At 41.5% G+C, this 23,155-nt stretch overlaps 1 protein-coding gene across 6 annotated transcripts; it reads right to left on the bottom strand.

Annotated features, from left to right (window-relative positions):
• Window positions 1–1,770: 1,770 nt before the first annotated feature.
• On the bottom strand, window positions 1,771–21,949 carry DET1 (DET1 partner of COP1 E3 ubiquitin ligase). Of its 6 annotated transcripts, none has more exons than XM_088148670.1 (7): window positions 21,801–21,949; window positions 20,947–21,201; window positions 18,901–20,091; window positions 15,259–15,449; window positions 10,042–10,233; window positions 4,335–4,402; window positions 1,771–3,440 (listed from the first exon to the last, which is right to left on the bottom strand). In XM_088148670.1, exons 3-6 carry the CDS (start codon window positions 19,981–19,983, stop codon window positions 4,375–4,377), a joined length of 1,494 nt encoding a protein of 497 aa, XP_088004796.1. In that variant the 5' UTR covers window positions 19,984–20,091; window positions 20,947–21,201; window positions 21,801–21,949; the 3' UTR covers window positions 1,771–3,440; window positions 4,335–4,374. The 6 variants fall into 6 exon arrangements, 5 of the variants coding, with proteins under 5 accessions (XP_088004796.1, XP_088004795.1, XP_088004793.1 ...); XR_015797509.1 differs by having other exon boundaries at window positions 1,774–3,440; window positions 4,335–7,047; XM_088148669.1 differs by having other exon boundaries at window positions 1,772–4,402.
• Between the last annotated feature and the right edge of the window lie 1,206 nt (window positions 21,950–23,155).

Genomic DNA, 23,155 nt, shown 5'->3' with positions numbered 1-23,155 from the left:
GCCATCTACCACATCCTTGATTAACTTCCTATTTGCCAAGCATCATTGGAAGCAAAATCTGTCTCTTAAACTTGCAGAGAGGTGAGGTGAGGTGGGGTGGGGTGCTCATTAAGTAACACATCAGGATGAAGAAATCAATTATTTGGTAATCTAATTGATCTCGCCTGGAGATCTTGTGGGTTAGTTAATTCAGTGGTGCACAATCTGAAATGCTGAGGCTGGATGTTCTCCATTCAAAATAATGTATGGCTCCGGCTGTCGGAACCACTTCAAAAGTTGCCACAAGGTTGTATTTTTTAGGTGATAAAACAGGAAAACTATTGGATATGTGGGAAGTAAACATATTAGCTGCATTTAGTTTAGTTTAAATATAAATCAATTTGCTCTGGCCTCACCTAGAGTTTGGAGAGCAACTCTTGCTTATCATTCAAGAGCTGAATGTGGCCCTTAGCTTCAAAACCTTTGGATTAAGTAAAGGAACAGTGCAATTTCTGACTTTTACTTGGAGTAGATCACCGTGCTTTGTCACAAGCCCGTGTGAAACAGAAATTTGCCTTTCAGTAAGAGCTCTTGCTGCACTGTTCAGGCACGGTATGGGACTAGAAAATAGCCTTGTTCAAATGAAACCTATACTCCTCTGATAAACCACTTTTCATTAACTGTAACAAATAATATAATTACATATAGTCAGACCTGTATTTGAAAGGTTGGCTGTTAGATAATATGGCCATAGTCCTTCTGTAAGAGGATTGAAAGAAAGGCCAGAGTGTAGTGTATGCAGTTCTAAGCTTCACTATGGCCATGTTCCCACACTTTGCTTAACCAGGTTAGGTAGAGGTACCTGGCAGCTGTATTCACACATGCTAAGTTTGATTAATCTTCATTCGGTTTGTGTATGTGTGTATCAGTATGCCTGGTTAGTTCATAATTGAATATAATGGGCAAACCCAAGAAATGGATTAGATCAACAATTAGCTTAAGTATGTTCTGTGAACACTGTGTTGATATGTACAAGAAACTTGCCTTTTCGCAAACAGAAAGTAGACAAGTAACCTCATTTTTGTTGTTGTTGTTGTTGTTGTTGTTGTTGTTGTTGCTGTTTTTTGTTTTTTTCTTCACAGTTACCAGCATCACCAGCACCTCGCTTCTGCTGTCTGGACAGTGGATCTGGCAGGGCTTTCTCTTCCAGTTGCCATGGATACTGCAGTTGTCAAGAGCTCCATGCCAGCATAGGCATGAGCAAAGAAACCACAGCCTTCCTTGATCCTCTCCCAGAGGACTTTCTACGAGCAACATGGATGTTAAACTCTGAGTTGCCATCTTTAAAGTGTTCAGTGAGCATCTAGGAGCCACTAAATGGACAGCACATGTGGAGTCCAGACAGGCCCCTGCCAGGTTTGCTTCTTCTTAATTGATGTTCTGAGTCAATCTGAGGATGGGAGTTTCTGCAGGTGCCCAAGCCATCTTGACTCATTTCCAGGCAGGGGCCATTCTTCATCTTGTGCCAGCTTAATTTACTTCTGCGGCTGGGGTTTGAAAAATAAACTGGAGATTTAATTGGATGATCGCTAGTATGGCCAGTGAGTTCGTGTCTAAACGTTCCTTGCTTACCACCTGGGAGACCTGGTCTCAGACTTCTCTCCAGGGGTGAGGAAAATGTCATAGCTCTCTAGACAAGACTTGACTAGTCTTGGCAGAAGACTCTCAGACATGACTTGGTTAGATTATAAAGTTTATTGCGGGCAAGAATAAAACCTCCAGCACAACAGTTAATTACCCATAGCAGAAGAAGGAATTCTGAGCTTATATAATTATGCTCCTTTTGGCTTTGTCTTTCTGCCTTTCCAAACTAACAGACACTTAGTCTTGATGGCTCTGGAATGCAGCTGGAATATGCGTTCATAAAGGGTCTCTCTATCCTAGAAATTGCTGGTTCCAGATTCCCAAGTTTCAGCCCTTCCACCTAAAAAAAAGTCCTTCATGTAAGTAGGTCCGTTGCTTGGTGACTGCAGACTCAAGAGGTAAATTGCATATCTGAATTAGCTATCAGCACCAAGTTTCAGAACCTATTTACATTACCCGTTGTGTTTCTTCTCAATGGGATCATTCCATCTAGAATAGTATGTAGTAAACTTTGGCATGTTCCAAAGTTGGTATTCCTCCTCCACATCACTGCCCCTTGCAAATTCAAGATCAATAGACACAACAGTTAAGCCACAGGAGTCGCTGTCAACAAATGTGATTATGGCCAAGTTTCAATGAGGATTTGACAAGCTTATGGAGGAGAGGGCTATCAGTGGCTACCAGACTGAAGGCTATATGCTGTATCCTTAATCACAGGATGACAGTGGAACAAGAGTGGAAAAGGGTTGTTCATTCTTCTACAAGGTTGTAAGCCTTCTGAATGCACTCAGGTGACCATAGTGAACAATTTGTTAGACTAGGCTAAAATGGATTTGGGTAGTTTGTGGTCCAGTACATTGTAGGAACCAGACATTATCTTTTATGTTGTGTGAATCAGGCCATCATGTTAAGCTACAATATGTTTGTTTGTTCATCATGTTATGGGAATACAACAAATGTATTTTGTTAACCAAGGATGATTGTTGTGTTGTGCAAACACAGCCAGTGTGTTAAAATATGTCAGCCTAGATGAACCCTTGGAGTCATCCAGCCAGATTCTTCTTGTTTAATTACCACTCTTTATTCAACTCTGAAAGCCATTGTTTCACTGAACAGAAAGGCAAAATTCTTCAAATAGATAATGCTTTACACGGAGGTGATTAGAGGAAATGGTAACAAATAGGAAGGACTCAGAATCCTTAAAAGTATTACAAAAGGCTATTATGAAACTAGTAATGAAGAGTTAAATTTGAAGTACTTTATTTGTTGAAGGAGAATCCTGTTTCCTTCATCCCATATTCTTTTTGTATGCAAAAAGATCAGCTGCAGGAGTAAGGAAACTTGGCTGTCCCCATTTTGGTTCAGCCAGCCACTAATACGCTGCTTGTCACAAAGGTGAAAGTGAAGAGGAGACAGATAAAGTGATTAAAAAAATAGAATTAAGATTTATTTTTCTTATCACAATTGGATATCACATTTATACTGTAGTCTGGAGGGAGGAAAAGATGAAGTGTAAATATTTGCCTTACTGCCAGGTCCTCTTTTCATTTTTCTAAAAACAAAGAGGATATTAAGATGAGGGGAGATGAGAAAATAAAGAAAGGAACTGCTGCAAAGAATACCGCTTGGAGGTTCTATTATGCAACCCTTTATCGATAATCCCCCAACGCATTTAATACTTTGCATTTACATCGCTGTTTAAATCACAAGGTCAGCATGCGCTGTGAACTGCCAACTTCAGAACTCTTCATCCATGTCTCCCTCTTTTGATTCTAGTAGGACAGCAGTAGAACAAATCCAAAACTTCACACTGTTGCCTACAAAACAAACAAAGCCCTCTCTAAAAAAAAAAAAAAACCAAGAGACCTCAAGGGACAGCCTCCCCTGATTTTTTTGTGACAAACATGTTATGCTGGAAGGTCTGAGCAAATATTTGGGGGCAGTTTTGATCAGGAAACCAGCACATGGAAGGAAGACAGAAACAACTCCTTCCTAGCCATACCACTCTAAAATCGAAGCCAATTCAAGGATGATTTAAAATCTCCCAGAAAATCGATCTATTCAGGGGACCATAAGCTGATTTTGCTCACCCAGAACATTTTCAAAAGGAAGTCAGGTGAAGCACTGAAAAGCAGGATGCCAAAGATGTTCCCAGTAGAGGTACCTTAATGTACTGGTTCCTAAGGGACCATCTCTGCTTACCCTGCATCTTCTCTAAGAGAATGTGCGTGGTCAGGAAAAATCCTCCTTTGTGCTTTCCGGTGAGAAGGGGATGAGGCTTTAGGGAAAAGGATGGGGCATCCATTGAGACTCCCCAACCAGATGATGCAACCTAGAAAACCAGAATTGGCCCATGGACCAGAGAGTCCACATCCTGATTTAGAACATTTATGGTAGAACCTTAATGCAACTCGGGAAGGGGAAGTCTTGATTTCAGGGATCAGTATTTTATCTATTAAATTTAGGGGGTTGCAGAGCTTTATCTTGAAATACACATACATACATAAACATATATATAAACTTAGCTTGGAACTGATAATACATTTGGGTACGTATGTAGAAGGAAAAGTATTCAAATCAGGAAACAAGTGCTATTGCCTGCCTACTGCAACTCCAATCACTGGTCGCTGGTCACTATTGCCAACATTCTCAGGTCTCTGTCATGGGGAATGGATGGCTCTGAAAGCATTGCCTGCATTCAGGCTTCCTACCTTCATGTTGATTCAGAATGTCTGAAATTAACTTGCGTATCTATTCAGCAACCTCAAATCCAGCAGTGCTGAAGGCAGAGAGAAAAGCAAAACTGAGACATTCACAGCCATAATTCATGGTGATGATCATCTGACTAGACAGCTTCAAAAAGGAATTATGTTTATGGAGAATAAGTGTATAATTAACTACTAGTCATGCTGTCCCTGTAGTATCCCCAGCATCCCAGAAAGTATGCCCCAGATATCAGTTGCTGGGGGGACACAAGCTATGTTGCCTTTCTATCCTGCTGGTGAACTTCCCAAAAGCATTCGGTTGACTGCTGTGGGAACAAAATGCCAAGCAAGATAAATTTTCAAACTCATACAAGAAGGCTCTTCTAGAGGCCAACTTATTTATTTAATTAATTAATTAATTTATATGCTGCCCATCTCCCCCAGAGGGTGACTCTGGGCAGCTCTTCATCCAACTTCTTGGAATCATCCCATTCCTTCTAACTGCTTTTATGTCTTTTCAGCTCAGACCAACAGTAAAGAAAAATAAATAAATAACACCAAGTCAACCAATCAAGGATAAACACATTGATCTAAGCTATCATTTGTCTTATTAGATTTTGGGTTTACATCTTACATGAACTCAGTCATTATCTTTTGCAAAACTATGATCTATGTGTTGGTATATAGCTGACTGGGATTTGACCACTATTCAGCAAACTATAGTCTAGTTCAATTTGTAAACCCAATGTATTTATATTGATTCCCTTTTAGCACTTTTTTTTTACTGCTGCCTTTTGTGTTGAATTAAATAAAGGCAATTATGCCTTATTTAACAAAACATGAACCTCAGGGAACTGACATCTCACCAGCCATGACTGATTTGGAAAAAGCCAATCAAGATCAGGACTTGGAGATTACCAGGAAATTCCAGGGCTGTTGCCTGAACTTGGAATTGAAAAAAAAAAAAATCCTGAAAGAAGTTAATAGCAAACTACTTTGGTATTGTTGCTAAGAAAGTAACGTAAGCATATTCATGTAGTCCCTACGAGTCAAGCTGAAGTCAAAGGAATCTTTTTCTTTACAGCAATCTATGGATAAGCTTAGCAAGTATGTCCAAATATATCCAACCAAACATCTGTTTTGACTTGCCTTACCAAGTGACTCAGCTCACAGGGCAATTTCAAAACTAGGAGCTTAACATTTGTAAACAAATGTTGGGGTGGATGCTCTACAGATGATCTCATGGGAACTCTTCTAGTCCTCATAAGAGCCAAAAGCTACTGAAGTTCTCCCCTGAAGTCCTCCCTTCTAAGAGCCAAAAGCTACTGAAGTCCTCCCTCCCCTCCCTGAAATCCTCCCCCTGTGTTTGGCATTCAAACACAGCAAGAGAAAGAAGGGCACCAAAAGAGTAAACAACACTCTACCTTCTTGTTACTTTTATTTCCCTGAACTTCTGGGTCATATACAAAGGCCTATAATTTGGAGCATATGAAAATGGCCTCACAGATGTCATTTTTGAAAATCTTGCTTCCTGCTGAGAATTGGTGCCAAGAGAGTAGGACTGGCACCAAATGTAAGGAAAGATTAACGTTAGATGAGTATCTAAAACATGCCCATCCTTCAACCTGGTTGTAAGTTGATGGAAGGCAGGGAAGAGGGCTGTTGTAACCAAGGATTTCCAAGACGGCTAGCCTACATCTGTGCTGTAGTCTCCCATGGCCAACACAAGTTGACAATTTCCTCATTTAAAACCTGTAGGAGTCAAGCAGGCACATAATGCAACTGCACCATATTGCAGGACACTTATTGGAATGATCACTTATTAGCAAAACAAAACCCTACCGCTCCACATAGGCCCCCTTGGAAGATGGGCAGATTAAGTATGCAGTATGGTTTTCACAGAACAGAAGCTGGGCAGCACAAACCCTTTCACGGGTTCTCTCTCCCCCTCTAAAGAGAAATATGAGGGGATTAAAGACTAAGGGTGCTTCAAAGTGTCTAGATAAGAGTATTTTGTCCAATTATCTCCCCTGCCTATAGAAAAAGCAGACACTGATATCCCTATCTCCAACTAAGGAACCAACCAACCTCCTTGAAATAGTGACCGAAGAACTTTTATCCATCTATTAAAAGATAGAGAAAAATAATAACTGCCTTGCTACAAATGGATTTCCCATGGCTTATTCAGCTGAAGCCCCCCACCCTCCCATCCACCCTGCTAAATAGCAGTAGTAGTAGTAGTAGAAGAAGATGTAGTAATAAGTTAAGTATCAGAGCAGAGAACTTTAGAAAATAATCTGTTTGGTTTGTGCTGAATGACAGAATGGTTGACACCTGAGAAAAAGAAATTAAGAGACATCTGACAGTTATGGATTCATCAGCACCAGCATTCCTGTGAGAGTCAAACATCACAGGACTAAATTAGCATCACTCCAAAGAGGCTTAGTGTTTTGGTTTCTTTCAGCCTGACTTTGGCTTTGGGGTATCCATGACAAAATGTCTCTATTCAGTGCCTACAGCAGAGCAAAACTACGTGCAGCTATGCCTCATGTGGAAGTTCACAACATATTCAGCGTTAGTCCGCTGCACAGAGATAGCAAAGGGTTCAAAAGGGTGGAAAGTAAATGCCACTAGGCGCCGGACAGTGTGATTGATGGGTCGACCCAGAAGTCCTGCTTGGATTTCAAACTTCAGCAGACCAGAATCTCGGGCATAAAATCTGTGAGTGGGAGAAAGAGAGAGAGGGAAAAAAGATGCTGGATGGCCAGTCTTCAGGCACAAAGAACTAAAGAAGCAACAATCTCTTATAAGTCAGCTATTTTGACCAAGGCAAAGACAACACAGGGAAGGAGGCAAGACCATTAGAACACGTCTATTAAAAAACGTTTCAATAAAAGGAAAGCTTGCCTTTTAGCAAATGAGTGGTGATGGGATTTAAGTACATTATTATTAATTATTGTTAAGATCCTGCCTTTCCCACAGCAGCTCAAGGCAGCATATTTAAAACTCCCTCCTCCAATTTTAGGTGGACTGTGAGGAATGTTGGGCTAAGAGAAAAATTACTCAAGTGAAGCAGAGAACTTGAGTGCCAGAGAACTGCCCACTGCCTAGCTCAGCCCTACACCAACCAAGCCCTTGGAAGCTGTCAATTTTTTCTGCAATACCTTGGTTCCAACCTCAGATATTCAGCTAGTCCCTTGCAAGTGACATTGGCATGAGAAGGATTCCATGAGCAAATAGGTTTTTAAAAATACTGCTTCACAAAAGTGAGATAAAAGAGCTAAACTGACGCTGATCTCATGGGGGGTTGCTTCTCCCTTCTTTTTTTGCAGGTTAATATTTTCACAGCTTTCTGCTCTCTGCTCAAAACTTTATCATGCAGATTCCACATCTCCCTTTCCCTCAAAATATGCATGCAATTCAGCGGCAAACAGAGTGGGAAAGAGGATGCTCTTAGGATAAGTAGATACCCTCCAGGTTTCATGATGTAGCCTGTTGAATTCTTCACATTCTTTCTAAATAGCAATTATTTATATTCTCCTCCTAAAAGCCCTGGCTAGCCTGACAATTAAGAGACAAAAACCAGGGAGAACAGCAACAGTCTGGGTAGCCTGACTTTCTAAATGGCTTCCTTCTCTCCAGGAAGAGGAGCTGGTAGGCGAATGGGGAACTGGGAAGGGAAGCAAACTTCGTTCTGTGAGTTTGCACCTCATGTTCTAATTCAGGGCAATTTGCCATACTCAAGAAAAGTGCCCTGTAATCTCCAAGATAGGCTCTGTCTCATATTTTTAAATCTATTTTTTGAAAAGTGCTCTGCAATCAGAGGCCATTTCCACTGCCTTGCACGCAGCAGAGAAATTAAGACACTGAAATGCAAGATGCATGCCAATAAGAACAGTAATGGAGAGCACTTCTCTCCAGGGGCCCATTGTTACAAAAATGGAAAGCTTACCTGCCACACTGTTTGGCTTCTAAAACGCTCTTCCCAAAGGTTTCCTCTGACATTTTTCAGTCTGCCTAAATCTTGGCCCTTCAACTATCAACAGCAGGCATTCTTGCTCATCCTATTGGTCCAGGCTAGAGGGCAGCTGAGAAATCTGGCAGTGGGTCAAGGTGGGCGGGGAGGGGGTGGCAAAAGACCTGCCATCTTCCATTTAACCCAGCACAAAATGTGGCATTTTAGCAGCTGGAGCATGGTGTAAGAGGGAGGAAGAACTCAAAAGTAAGCCAAGCGTGGCTCAGAGGAGGAAGCTCAATATTCCTAAGGGTGGAGAACTATGCTGGAGCTCAGGCATACTAATAAGGAAAGGCCCAAAGCAGTCAGCTAACCCATCTCCTTAGCCAGGTACCACAAAGGAACCCACTTGAGGTTGATGTTTGTCATTTGACCAGTTACAAGGAGCAGACTGGAACTGGGAACTAGAAGATGGAGAATAAACTTCAATCAAGTAGGGAAAACAACAGCTGCTACTGTTAAAAGCAGATCAGAAGTGAGGCCTTTCTGCCCCTCTAGATGCTACTGAGCAACAAAGCCCAACACCTTTAGCCAGAACAGCAGTGGGGAGAGATGTTAAGAAATGCAGTTCAGCAACAGGAATTCCTCACCCAGGAAGTAGGCCATCTGGGCCAGAGGGGTCCATGACCTCATGTCCCGCTGCAAATGTCTTTGTTGCACAATGGTAGAGCACACACTTCATAGCTCCAATAACTATCTTCTGCAGCAGCTGCAGACCTGTCCCAATCTGCATCTCTTGCTTCAGGCTAAATGGGCCAGTGATCCAACCCCACGAAAGGAAGACCACATATTCATAATACATGTAGCAGGGCACAAAAATCCTCAGATCGGTTGTCCTAATTCAGCTGTATCAACCCAATCCAGAAGCTTCCTTACACAGTTGAAGGACTATCACAGCAGGGATCATATACCTGCCAAATATGTGAACGCAATGTTGAATTATATTCCAAAAACTCGGAACCTATCGAAGAACAAATATCTTTGGCTTTATCTTCTGTGGGCAACAGCTAAGAAGTCTGTTTTACTCCAATGGAAAGACTCTCGTGTATCTGACTTAAAATCCGGAATGGAAGACATATACAACCTACTTATATATGAACTGATTTTCTGCCAATGCTATGGGAAACCTAATCAATGGGATTCTGCGTAGTCAAGGTTTAATTTTTTGTTTAAGACTTAAGTATTGTCTTATATTTAATTGTTAATCAATTGTTAATAAGTATTAACTTTATTGTTTAAAAAAATGCAATGTATTTTTTCTTTGTTTCCTTTTTCCCTGTCTTTCAGTTATTCTGGGGTCTATCCTTGTCACCCATGTCACCTAGCTAACAGCCATTTCATCAGGTGACACGGACTATTCTCAATCCCATCCTATGCTTTCTTTTTCCTTCTCCTTCCTCCCTCGTTTTCACTGTGTGACATTTTTTTAGATTAGAAGCCCAAGCGGAAGACCTATCTCACTTTTGGCATTTGTAAACCAGTCAGGCAGCCTTTTTTTTCACTAAAGAGATCAATAAAATCACAGTAAATTAAACATAAGAATAGCCTATGGTGGATCAAACTAAGGACCCTATTAGTTGCCCAATTAATGAGTCAAAAGCTTTATGATCACCTGTTTCCTGGCTAATTTGGAAGCAAACCATGTGCAACAGCTTGTTCTTTGTACTGTAATCATGGAAATCCAGGCACTATTCATACCTGATTGGGTGGTCGCCACATGTTTTGGGACGTTCCATGACTGACACCCACTTATCATCATAGCTGAAGAGAGAGAGGTCAAGGTAAGGGCTGCCACTGTATGATTGTGCGCTGATTGGAAGTTGACCCAGAAGCCGCCGCACAGCCTCTGTGTGCCCTCCGTACTTTGCGTTGACAATGGTGTCCTTGAAACTGAAGCAGAGAGGGGGAAGGCTATAAAGCTGAAAGAAACAAAATAAAAAAACACATCTCCTCCCTTCCACCCACCCACTACTATATATTGGCTTTGGGAAAATCAGACAAACAAGTATCCTGAGTTCACAAAAGGACTGGAGTTTAGCTGTGACAAACCCTTGGTATCTCTTGGGGAAAAATATGTTAAGAAGAAGGGCTGTGAAGAACCTCTGCCTAAGACCTTGAAGAACAACTGTGGTTATTGAACGGGGTTAGAGGAAATAATGGCATCATTCAGACAGTCAGATTAGACAGACCAGGTTCAAATCCCACTTAGCCATGGAAATTCAAACTTGGCTATTTCATGTGCTTGTTTTGAGATTAAAATTTAAGCAAGAAAAATTAGGATACAAATGAAGCAATTTGGTCAAGTGGTTAAGGCACCAGGCTAGAAAGCAGGAGACTGCTTTCTAGTCCCACCTTAGACATGAAAGCCAGCTGGGTGACTTTAGGTCAGTCACTCTCTCTCAGCCCAACTCATCTCACAGGGCTGTTGTTGTGGGGAAAATAGGAGGAGGAAGAAGTATTAGGTATGTTCGCCGCTTTGAGGTATATATAAAAATAAGAAAGGCGGGATAAAAAAAATCTAAAAAAAAAAAACTATGTTGCTATGAAGGCAGATAACCAGATAAATAAATAAATGTTTCCGCCTTATGGAACATTTTCCCCCTCAAAGAGAGGTCAGCTTCATCCCTCCTTATTTTCCGGAAGTCCCTCAAGACCTGGTTATGTCATCAGGCCTGAGAGTCTCAGGGGACTGGCAGGGGACTGGTGATATCTTGAGATGGCTCCATTGTTGATCGAATCTCTTGTGTGTGCTTTTTAAAAATACATACATACATACATACATACATACATACATGACTGTGTTTGTCATGTTTATTGTTTTATATATATATATATATATATATATATATATTTGGCTGTATGCTGCCCAGATCACTTCTTGTGAGGTGGGTGGCCATATAAATTTGATAAATAATAGTAGTAGTAGTAGTCGTTGTCATCATCATCATCTGCCTACCATGGGTCCTTGGAAAGGACTTGATAGGTGGATAAAAATGCCAAATCCAGCTGACAGTGTGACCAACCATCATCATCATCATCATCATCATTTCTGAAGTAGTGAATCACCTGTACTTTAAGGGGAATTGAGCAGCATAATGATTTTAGACTGTATTTCCACAGCAAATCTAAGAAAGATTCCTTAGAAGCTTGTTAAAGGCTTCCCTGTAAGAAAATCAGTGAGGACAAAAACACTATTCAAGAAAGGAAGCCTGCCTACTACCATTAATTACTTTAGTGCAACTTATAGCCCTTAATGATTTTTATGGCAGAGCCTTCATTTCAATGGATGATGGGTAGAAGGACAAGGATACAGTCAAAATGAGTAGGGATTGGATTAGATGTGCCAAAGGGAACCCTAGCAGAACAATTAATCAGAAAGAGGTAACCAGATGCTGAGCCATAGAAAACGAAGACTTCATTAAATGTGTTTGTAACTAAAACTTTAACTCATTTGAAGTCTGAAATACTTTTTCTTCAAGAAAAGAGAAATGAATAATTTAGAGAAACCCAAATCACCCTGCACTGTTAAAAGGTCATTGTTCATACAACCTCTTGCATTCAAGCAAAATACCAGAATGCAACAGCCTTTCAAAATTAACAGGAAAAATCTCAAACTTTTCTTCAGTTCGTAGTCACACCTATTAAACCTAAAACGTCTGGCCCTGCCAAGAACACAGACTCTGTGCAATAAGCTTTTATTCAAAATGTCAAGCAGGTTTCTGAGAAAATAAGTCCTGAAGTAAATTGATATGTGTATTCCAAGAAGTAGACTCTTTAAATTACAAAATATGACAGACATCAGAAAGGGGTGGAGGACAGGGATTAGCAATGCACCTCTTTAATTCATGTTATCTCTATGAGCTACACAAAAACTAAAAGGTTTATACAGCTATAGATCTTCTGAAATCAAAGGATAAGATAGAAATCCATCCCCTTTAATCCTGATTCCTGTATTTATGCAAAGGGGTGGGGATGGGGGGACAGAATGCAAATGGAAGAGGAAAGACTTTGAAGAGCAGCTTGTGCTTGATAAGCTGTTGAAAAAAATAGTCTATAGCGGTGTTTCTCAACCTTGGCAACTTGAAGACACATGGACTTCAACTCCCAGCATTCCCCAGCCAACATAACATGGCTGGCTGGGGAATTCTGGGAGTTGAAGTCCACGCATCTTCAAATTGCCAAGGTTGAGAAACACTGGTCTGTAGTAAACAAGGTAAAGTAATTGCTTGCTTTGAGGTTAGGAAACAGGGAGTGCTCCATGTTCTCTTCACTAAGGTGAATTTCAGGAAATATTATTCTATTTGCTGCTCCTTACTGTTTAGATAACCCTAATCACTCAATTTCATCATCTACTATAGTGGGGCAAAAAAGTATTTAGTCAGCCACCAATTGTGCAAGTTCTCCCACTTAAAAAGATGAGAGAGGCCTGTAATTTTCATCATAGGTATACCTCAACTATGAGAGACAAAATGAGAAAAAAAATCCAGAAAATCACATTCTCTGATTTTTAAAGAATTTATTTGCAAATCATGGTGGAAAATAAGTATTTGGTCACCTACAAACAAGCAAGATGTCTGGCTCTCACAGACCTGTAACTACTTCTTTAAGAGGCTCCTCTGTCCTCCACTCATTACCTGTAGTAATGGCACCTGTTTGACCTTGTTATCAGTATAAAAGACACCTGTCCACAACCTCAAACAGTCACACTCCAAACTCCACTATGGCCAAGACCAAAGAGCTGTTGAAGGACACCAGAAACAAAATTGTAGACCTGCACCAGGCTGGGATGACTGAATCTGCAATAGGCAAGCAGCTTGGTGTGAAGAAATCAACTGTGGGAGCAATAATTAGAAAATGGAAGACATACAAGACCACTGATAATCTCCCTCAATCTGGGGCTCCATGCAAGACCTCACCCTGTGGGGTCAAAATGATCACAAGAATGGTGAGCAAAAATCCCAGAACCACACGGGGGGACCTAGTGAATGACCTGCAGAGAGCTGGGACCAAAGTAACAAAGGCTACTACCATCAGTAACACACTACGCCGCCAGGGACTCAAATCCTGCAGTGCCAGACGTGTCCCCCTGCTTAAGCCAGTACATGTCTGGGCCCGTCTGAAGTTTGCTAGAGAGCATTTGGATGATCCAGAAGAGGATTGGGAGAATGTCATATGGTCAGATGAAACCAAAGTAGAACATTTTGGTCTAAACTCAACTTGTTGTGTTTGGAGGAGAGAGAATGCTGAGTTGCATCCAAAGAACACCATACCTACTGTGAAGCATGGGGGTGGAAACATCATGCTCTGGGGCTGTTTTTCTGCAAAGGGACCAGGACGACTGATCCGTGTAAAGGAAAGAATGAATGGGGCCATGTATCGTGAGATTTTGAGTGAACACCTCCTTCCATCGGCAAGGGCATTGAAGATGAAACATGGCTGGGTCTTTCCAGCATGACAATGATCCCAAACACACTGCCCGGGCAACGAAGGAGTGGCTTCATAAGAAGTATTTCAAGGTCCTGGAGTGGCCTAGCCAGTCTCCAGATCTCAACCCCATGGAAAACCTTTGGAGGGAGTTGAAAGTCCGTGTTGCCCAGCGACAGCCCCAAAACATCACTGCTCTAGAGGAGATCTGCATGGAGGAATGGGCCAAAATACCAGCAACAGTGTGTGAAAACCTTGTGAAGACTTACAGAAAACGTTTGACCTCTGTCATTGCCAACAAAGGATATATAACAAAGTATTGAGATGAACTTTTGATATTGACCAAATACTTATTTTCCACCATGATTTGGAAATAAATTCTTTAAAAATCAGACAATGTGATTTTATGGATTTTTTTCCCATTTTGTCTCTCATGGTTGAGTTATACCTATGATGAAAATTACAGGCCTCTCTCATCTTTTTAAGTGGGAGAACTTGCACAATTGGTGGCTGACTAAATACTTTTTTGCCCCACTGTATATGAGAATATTCATAATGATCTATCTTACAAGGTGAGGAATACTTTAAGAGTCTGCATTAGAAGCAGACAATCTGAAGCTTTCCAGGTGTCTCAGACTTCAACATTCATCAGCCTCAGCCAGCACAAATATTGGCACTGCAGGTGCTGTAGTCCAAAATATCTGGAGGCCACTGGATAGAAATGTTGTTGTTATTGTTATTATTAAAGCATCATATACACCAGATGGTCCCCAGGATCTTGTGCAGCTCCTGGAGTCCCTTCCAACTACAGCTGGCAAGAATAAGAGGCATAGCAAGACAGAAAAGCTGTAATATAAACTGTAAAGTAAGAATACCATGGACAGCTAAGAAAGCAAACAAACAGATGGATCATCAAACAAATCAATCCAGAGTTCTCACTTGAGGCACAAATGACCAGCCTCATATTATCCTACGAAGACCTAACTCTCTGGAAAAGGCTCTAATGCTGGGAAAGGTGGAAGGAAAGAAAAGAAGAGGATGACCAGAAGCAAGGTGGAGGGACTCAGTTATAGTGGTGGTGGGTGCACTGTTGGAAGACCTGAAAGACAAGGTTAGGGACATGGAGAAAATTTATCTGTGTAGTGACTAAGAGTTGACAATGGCTTGATCGCACATAATCCATCAATCAATCAATCAATCAAATAACTGTTTAAAAAAGCCAAATTCCTGCTTCTCCCCATCTACAAAAATACAGTGTGGCACAGTCCCACCTACACTGCATCACTGCCTGACCCACTGCTGCTCTTCCCTTTCCCAAAAGTGTTAAATATCAGCCTTGCCTACCAAAAGGCTGGCCACCCTTCATATATATTGAAGACATGAGAACAAATACAATTAATTTGGGGAGCTGAAACTGAAGTCCAGTTTTAGCCCCTTCAAGTTTGCTGGTTTTGTGGCTCCTACTGGGTTAACAGAATGCATGAGGCTCACCGGCGCTGGATCTGCCTGGCAAAGTTGTTGCTTGAGGCTGAGCAAGGGAACTGAACGGCCTCGCTGTGGAGGGTGGCGTTGCGGAAGAGGTCGCAGAAGTTCTCAAAGAGTTCCAGCAGCTCATCCGATGTGTTTTCAAAGACGGCAATTACCTCAGTAGTTACCATATTGTACACAACGAAAAACGAAGGCTGGAAGAAGGAAGCAGAAATTGATGCCAGTTGGGTAGAAGAGGTAGTAACCAGGTGAGCAAGCAACTCCCACCACTACCCAGCAACCAAAGGAAATGCTTGTTTTGTGGCTGGGCACAGGAAAAATCCTGCATTTTGTCACTAATTCATTGTATTTTCCACCGTCTGAAATGAGAGCAAATTTAACTTAGTTATTAACCACTGTCAAATCATTTGCAAAGCTATGTGAAATTCCTCCAATTCTTTTTTTGCTTTGTTTATTTCAAACTGGACACATCGATGTTCCAGTTCTCCTTTCTCTGCCAAACATTATTTTGCTTTTCTTCTCAGAGAAGCAGATTTAATTTTTGCTCCTGCTGGGAGATGGGGCTTTTTCTTTCTTTTTTTTTTCAGTCAGGTGTGAGCTGGCAGCTGATTACTCCTGTATATGCAGAGAGGTGAGAGTTGTACGACTTATTTGGGAAGGGGTTGGGGGACAGTCATTTTCTTTTGCTATCTTAATATTTCTAACATGCTGAGATGAGTCTTTTAAACTGCACTGTGCTCTGTTGCTGCCTGTAAACAGTGTACTGTTTAGGATCTCCTGCTGGTTGGGAAAAGAAAGGATGAGTGCCATTAAGTATTTCTTTTGAATTACTGTTGTTCTTATCCAAGAATGTTGAAAAGGTATATTTTGATTTTACAGAGTCACCTAAGCAGTGGTAAAGACATTTTTCCTTAGGAAATATGTTGCAGATAAATGCAAAATCTTGATCATATTTCTGCATCTCTAGAGACTTGTTGCTTAAGTTTTTCCAGCAATGCATCTTGAGAATCTTTTTTTTTTCTTTTTTAAAAAAGCTATAGCTTATATTGTCATGAATGTTATATACCTATTTATAAAATTATAAGAAAAATCAGGCTTTCCCCATGCTCAGTTGACCCCAGCCCCTGCTTTGCTGGACATGAACCAATTTCTGTATTATATCTCCCCATTCAGCTCTGCTGCAACCATCTTTGTCAAAGATATTTGTGGGGCCAAAAAAGCAGTGAAATTCTAGAAGCATGATCTGGCTGGCATAATACTCAGAATGGATACTGCCATATATCTGTGGCAGCGATCAATGCTTGAAACATGGAGGCAACCGTATTTCATACGACACTTCCAATCACAATAGGTGTGCTTAGGCCCTCCACTGAACTGCCACAAGCAACTGAAAACACTGCATATTGGATACACAACAAAGTGATTATCTGAAAAACCTCATACCATGTTGATTCTCCATCAAGAAAAGCCAATAGTTTTAGAAGCATCGGCTTCAAGTAAATGTCTTATGAGCCCAGCTTACTCACCTAAGTAAGGGAGAATTGTGAAGAGCTAAGACGTAACCCCAACAAAAAAACATACAGCTTTTCACTGAAGAGTGCAATCAGAGATACCGTGTCATATAACAACTGTATAAAGGCCCATTTCGCCGAATGTTCAACCTTCTTTTGTTCCTTTTTTGTTCTACAAATAATAACTCTCTCATATTCTCTTACACCCTTATCAACATTTGCTAACTCTCAGGATATGTTCCTCCATCATTTCTTTAAATCTTGGGTTAATTTATCCAGCACCAATCATCTTTCCCCACTCCCACCCCCTACCATTTGGGTTCTTTCTGCATTCTTGCAATAATCTTATGAAGCCCTCCAGGAAGTCTGTCCTGTCAGCCAGCATGAGTTTTCTTTCTTTAGATAACTGAAATTTATCAGTCCTTTGGGGGAACATTGTTTGCTTTAGTCCCTGCCGTGTGTATAGGCATGGCAAGAAGGTCTCCTGGCAAATTACATCTCTTGCTCCATGTGGGATGCATGTCTGTATGCATCTAAAATGTATGAAAAGTGAAGATAAACAGCCAAAGCAGAGCTTCAGGAATCCAAACCATATTAGACTCAGGGTTGTTTTTTACTCTGAACAACCAACTTTTACATTAATGAGAGATAAGCTGACTGATCAGGAAAAGGATTTTGTAGTCATAGTAGATACTTCAGTGACAATGCTAACCCTATAAAATGGCAAAAATCTGTGCTAGGAATCATGTGGAAGATAACTGAAAATAAAGCAGCCAGTACAGTAATGTGTGTGTCTGTATGCAAGACCATATTTAAAATAAGATGTACAGTTCTGATCAACACATTTTAAAAAGAATCAGTCCCCCATGAGAAAATATGGCAGCACCGGAGGTTTTTTTTTTACATGGAGTAGAGTCTGGTAGGAAGATTCTGTACATTTCTGTACATGCAGAAAATGTGGATAGAGAGTTTTTCTTTCTCTCATACTTTAAAATTGGTGGTCACCCATTTAAACAAAATATGGAGAAGTTCAAAACAGTAATTCAAAACGATTATTTATTCTACACACAAAAACTACAGAATTTGCTGCCATCTAATGAGGCAATGATGGTTTAAAGGGGTACCGGATAGACTGAGCTATCAGTGGCTACTAAGTTTGATAGTTCTTTATTTTCATCTCTGTATACAGTTGAATCAGATGGACTCATTACCATTTACAAGCAGACAAAACCAAAATACAATAAAATTACCCAAAATACCCATAATCAAATAAAAGAGTAACGGATAAAACATTAACCAAAGGCATCAGCCCTAATATGATAATTATACCTTAAGGGCAATATAGAAAAATTGCATTTTGATGCCATGCGGGAATGACGCCAAGATGGGCACCAACCAGGCCTGGAGTCAGGGGGAAGGTGGGAAGACTGTTCCACAAAGTGAAGTCTACTACAGAAAAACTGTCTTTGAGTTCCTACCCCTCTTACTTCATATACCTGGGGAACTGTTAACAACTCCAGTTAGGACAAAGTGTTAATCTCCAGAATGAAAGGTATCAACTGCTGAAGAGCAGCAGTTGAAAAAAGCTATAGCTCTTCTATGTTTACAAATTCTTGAATGCGTCTAGTTGGTCCCTATATGACACCACATGATGGCCCATTGGTCTAACTCAGTGGGGTTCTTATAATATTGTGACTTGTCTACTGTAACTGGGACCTCCAGATTCGAAGACCTTCCAAGCATACGTCAACCAATATAGAATAACTGCGCCTTCATTTCTGTTGTCCTTACAGAAAGAATTTGTGTAGTCTTGATTGGAAGCAGGGTGGACTAGGGGAGTCTCTCAATGCAATTCAAGAAATCTCTACTTATTGTTTCACAGCACAAACTACCTCATTGCAGTATATTGATTGGAAGCATGGATAACAGTAGCTCTGAGACTTTCCAAATGTTTTAGGTTACACATTCCATCAACTGCAAACAGCTTGGCTCACAGTCAAGGATAATATAAGATGCAAGCTAAAATATCTGGAAGGACCAGTGTTGGGGAAGGTTTAACAACAGGGTATAAATGACTGGCAAAGTAATTTCAACAATCTGTCAGGTAAGTCCCTCAAAAAAGCTAGATTCCTACCTGTGAAGGATCTGTCACTCGTAATGTGACTACATCCTCACTTGTGTATTTGATGAAGAGATGATTCTCATCCAACAACTGCATCTTCCACATGCGAAGCTGCCTCAGCTGGTCAAAATATTGAAAGAACCTCCTTTTAGCCATAGCACTCCCATCTTGTTCTGCCCTTCGCCACAAATAGACTAACAACCTGTGTTTCAGAGAATTGATGAATGGCTCTTTGTATGGGTTTGCCATTCCTGTCTGCGAATCCCGTTGGACCTCTGGATAGACAGCAGAAAGCATGAGAAGGTCATCCTCATAGCAAAAGCGTCCTATAGTTCGTACATCAATAAAGGTGCCTTCAGCAGTTACCTGAAAGACATGGATAGTTTGCTGCTGCACAGAGAGAATAGCCAAGATATTCTTATATAGGTAGAGTCCTTGGTTATGGGATAAGATGACTTTGTCACACTTGAATGTTCGGGTATCACACAGCCTACCTGTGTGAAGGTCTATAATGTGCAAAGAATAATCTTCCAAAGGAGATCTGGGATTAGGAGTCACTGATTCACTGTTGCGGTAAACCTCAAAAAAGGGAGGATGAGGCTCCTCAGGCAGATAGGCAGCAGAGCCAACAATAACATATCGACAATCATCTGTAAACAAGCTACATTCACGGTTCAAGTGCTCACCATTGGAGGCCACATTGGTAATATGAAGAAGGACAAAGAACCGTTCAAAGAGCCTCCCACGGATGTTGATGGACCTCTGGTCATTGCCATTAGCCAAGATCTCTCCATCATAACCCTGGAGTAGATCCTCTGCTGCCTGACACCCCTGGTATTCATAGATCTCCAGAGAAGTCTGATCTGAGGAGAAGGCAATGAAGTACCTTCCATCAGGGGAAAACTTTCGTAAAAAGCAGGGTGGTTTCTCAACATTGACCACAGTAAAATTGGGAAAAATGTTTTGATGGAAGATGCGGACTTGGTGCCAGTGCGTCCCGATTTTTCCAGAGGTGATCCTTCGACGTTCTAAACGATAGATTACATTCTGGTTCTGGATCCGACGAGGTCTGATGGTTGGGTTCTCATGTTCCATCCTAATTTCTTCAAACAGAGAATGTCCCAGGAATGCTGGGATCTGATAGAGCCACAGGGCAGATCATATTGTCAAGTAATGGAAAATTTGGGGGCAATGATAGTGAAACTGTAGAGAGAAGGAAGACATTCAAGGAAACAGACGTCAGTCTTAAACCCACATCTATTTAAGATGAAACACATTTGTGTTCTTACAAAAGGCAGCCAATTCTAAAACTAAATCTGTGATGACAGGGTGAATTCAGCCTCTGGTTTATGTCATAACAAATATACTAATTTTTAAGTTGCCACAAGATTCTCCAATATTTTGTACTGCTTTCCAAAATTACTATCACATGAACTGAGCTATAATATGCTTACAATTATGTAGGCACTCCTTTTTCTTTTCCCAAATGAAACAAGCTAATATTTAATGTAAATTACAAATTGCTCAGAAGACTTGATTAAAAATTAGGAGAAAACCCATCCCTCTTTTGGAGTATTTCATTCAACTTGAAGTAGCAATGATGTAATCTAGTAATTCAGAATATCAGAAAGAGCAGCTGAAACTACTGATTCAACCTGTTATGAAATATGATCCAACCTGATGCAAATAAGAATGAGGGGGTTCAAACAGCAGCAATACATCTGTAATAGCATGGATTTCCATCTTTCTTCTTAGGGTTTTCTTTATATTTTTTTCCTTTGTAACTAAGTGAGGTAGATTGGACTGACAAAAACTTTAGAATCTGAATAGAAATTTGAATCCAAGCCCAACCATTCTACCTAGTGTTTCCAAATTTGGGGCAGAATGCAGTATGTCTCAGCTGACTTTAAACTGAATATTATTAGTTTGTTCCTTGTTCTCCCCCGCCCCCCCTTTCTTTCTTAAACATATGTAAAATGGTCATAACTCGGCGGCAGAATAAATATTTTATATTTAGAACATTTCAAATATTTAGATGCAGGTGGAAAAAACACTTGCCTGAAAGTCTACTGTAAGTCAGGATAGACAATACGGAGCTGATCTGGTGGAAGGGAGTTTCTTAGGTAGGTAGGTAGGTAGGTAGGTAAGTAGAGCCAATGAGGTGGGGAGATCCAGGTTCAGATCCACCCTCAGCCATAAAAACTCAGTGGGTGACTTTGGGCCAGTTATTCTTTCTCAGCACAACTTTACTCACAGGGTAATTGTTGCAGGGAAAATTGGAGGAGGGAGCATTACGTGTGCCGCTTTAGTCTCCTGGAAGCAAGGCAGGATAGAAGCCTTGTAAATAAAAGGCATTCTTAAAACGTTGCAGTCAGAGGTGTTCACTCCTCACCCAACCAGCCAGCACCCCCCTTTCTACAGAAGTTTTCTCACCTAAGTGGAAGGAGGGAAGTCTACAGAATTAGCCATCTATTAAGGTGGGCAGTTTCACTCACAGAGAAACGATTTCCCCCACTTGACAGAAATATAACGTCAGGGCCACCGGGTCAAAGAAAATAGAGACCACAATGGGAAATTCCCCCGCAGGTCCTTTGGGGCCACGGCATCCTTCAGTCATTTCAATGACTACGTAGAGGTTTCAATGATTTACGGCCCGCAAGATGCCGGGGTTTGGGGACCAGCTTGAATCGACCCTTCGCCGGTTCAGTTTCTTACGGGAGAGCCCAGAGGGGTGATCGAAACCCCTTTCCGGAAGAGAGTTGAAAGAGGCAGGGGCAGCCCTGGGGCTACAGCGAACAGAGCGTGGAGAACCGTGTTTCCCCTCCCCACGCGCGGGACCAGAGCCCCCATGCGTATCAGGGGAGGATGCAGCAAGGGAAAGCCCCACCGCGACGCTTCCCGCCCCAACTCACTCCTGACGGGGAAGACTTCCACCGATCACTCGACAGCACTGGCGGTCGCCATCTTTCCGCCAGAAAAGGCGGACCTAATCCCACCAACGAGTTCTCTGCAGCTGACTGGCAGCACCATCCTGGAAGCAGAAACGACGCAGAAACCCGAAATTCGGACAGATGCCATAGAGTAAGCGGCGGGAAGATAGAGTGCCCACCCCGCGTTATGTCATATCACATTTCCGCCTCCCCTCCGCTCGGCAGCGTCCCCTGGCGTCCGGAGGTCGCGGCGCGTGGTGCTCCTTCCACCTTGCCTTCCGCATTGCTGTCATGGCAACCGCATCTTCGTTGAAACTGGCGCCATGGCAACACGCTTCTTAGGAGGGAAGAGCGCTCCTGGCATCTAAGGAGCCGCCCTCTCCTCCAGAAGGCTCCTCAGTGGCTGAAGATGGGCCTCATCATGTGCTTTATGGCAGTAGTACCAGCAGATGTGGTCCTAGGATAACCACTCCAAGAAAGACCTTCCCCACCCAAACCTTTAAGTATGGGCAGAATAAAGGCAGGCCCCTTGAGGTTGCCATGCCAACCACTCTCATCAGTTGGATGCCTTGCCACCACAGCTGCTGCCTAGCAGGATACCATGACAACCTAATGCATCACGACCACTTCTCATACATACATGAACACATGCACACCAGCCTAGTACTCTCCACATGTTACACCTGCCAACCTCTCCAGCAAGTAGTTGCTATGCAGACTAGAAATGTTGGGTGTGGAGAGCATAAGGTTGAAAATGGTAACATTAAGCAGACTATGATGGAAAGGCAGTACCCACGCCATACAAGGCATATTGCCAGCTTGGACTCTGGAGCTTTCAAGGACCGTGATATATCTTCCCCAGCTTGATGACCTAAAGATGTTTTTAATTTTAGCATCCGTGCTCCTTTGCCATTGTGATCAGTGCAATCTAACAGTCTTAAGTTCTGTTTATGTAGGCTGAGGAACTTATTATGACCAGCTACTACCATTACAATAACATGTGCAGAAAACCTAAAGTTAATGCATCAAGAAGTATTAAAAGATGAATGGGACTTATTTGGGATTGTAATTTTAAAACAGCAAAACTAATTTGATTATCATGTGTTGCTCACAATGCTATTATCTTTCATATCCTCTTTTTTTGAGATATGTTTTAAGTTATCATATAATATTTTATTTTGTGCAACCCCAAAAAGGTTCACCAAACCAATTTTGGCATCATGACTCAGACTTGTTGAAACCCAATCCTTCCCTTGCACACCCTATGTATTTGTATTGTATCGAGGCCATGAAATTTGATGACATGTGAAAGAGAAAGGCAAAAGTCAAAATCTCAC

Source organism: Python bivittatus, unplaced genomic scaffold (assembly GCF_059951505.1).
Source record: "Python bivittatus isolate LINGU-HERP-01145 unplaced genomic scaffold, Pbiv_v1 ctg000530_np1212, whole genome shotgun sequence".
Classification (NCBI taxonomy): Eukaryota; Metazoa; Chordata; class Lepidosauria; order Squamata; family Pythonidae; genus Python; species Python bivittatus.
The sequence above is the reverse complement of the archived record's forward strand: the minus strand, read 5'-3'. Positions and strand labels throughout refer to the sequence as shown.

What these genes read in the sequence shown, in the direction of transcription:
- DET1 (XM_088148667.1), bottom strand. Translation starts at nt 19,983, where the DNA reads ATGGAACATGAGAACCCAACCATCAGACCTCGTCGGATCCAGAACCAG. An exon ending in GCCAGGCAGATCCAGCGCCG is followed by an intron (nt 10,234 to 15,258) that starts GTGAGCCTCATG and finishes TCTCTGCTTCAG; the next exon opens with TTTCAAGGACACCATTGTCA. An exon ending in TGTGGCGACCACCCAATCAG is followed by an intron (nt 7,048 to 10,041) that starts GTATGAATAGTG and finishes TCCCACTCACAG; the next exon opens with ATTTTATGCCCGAGATTCTG.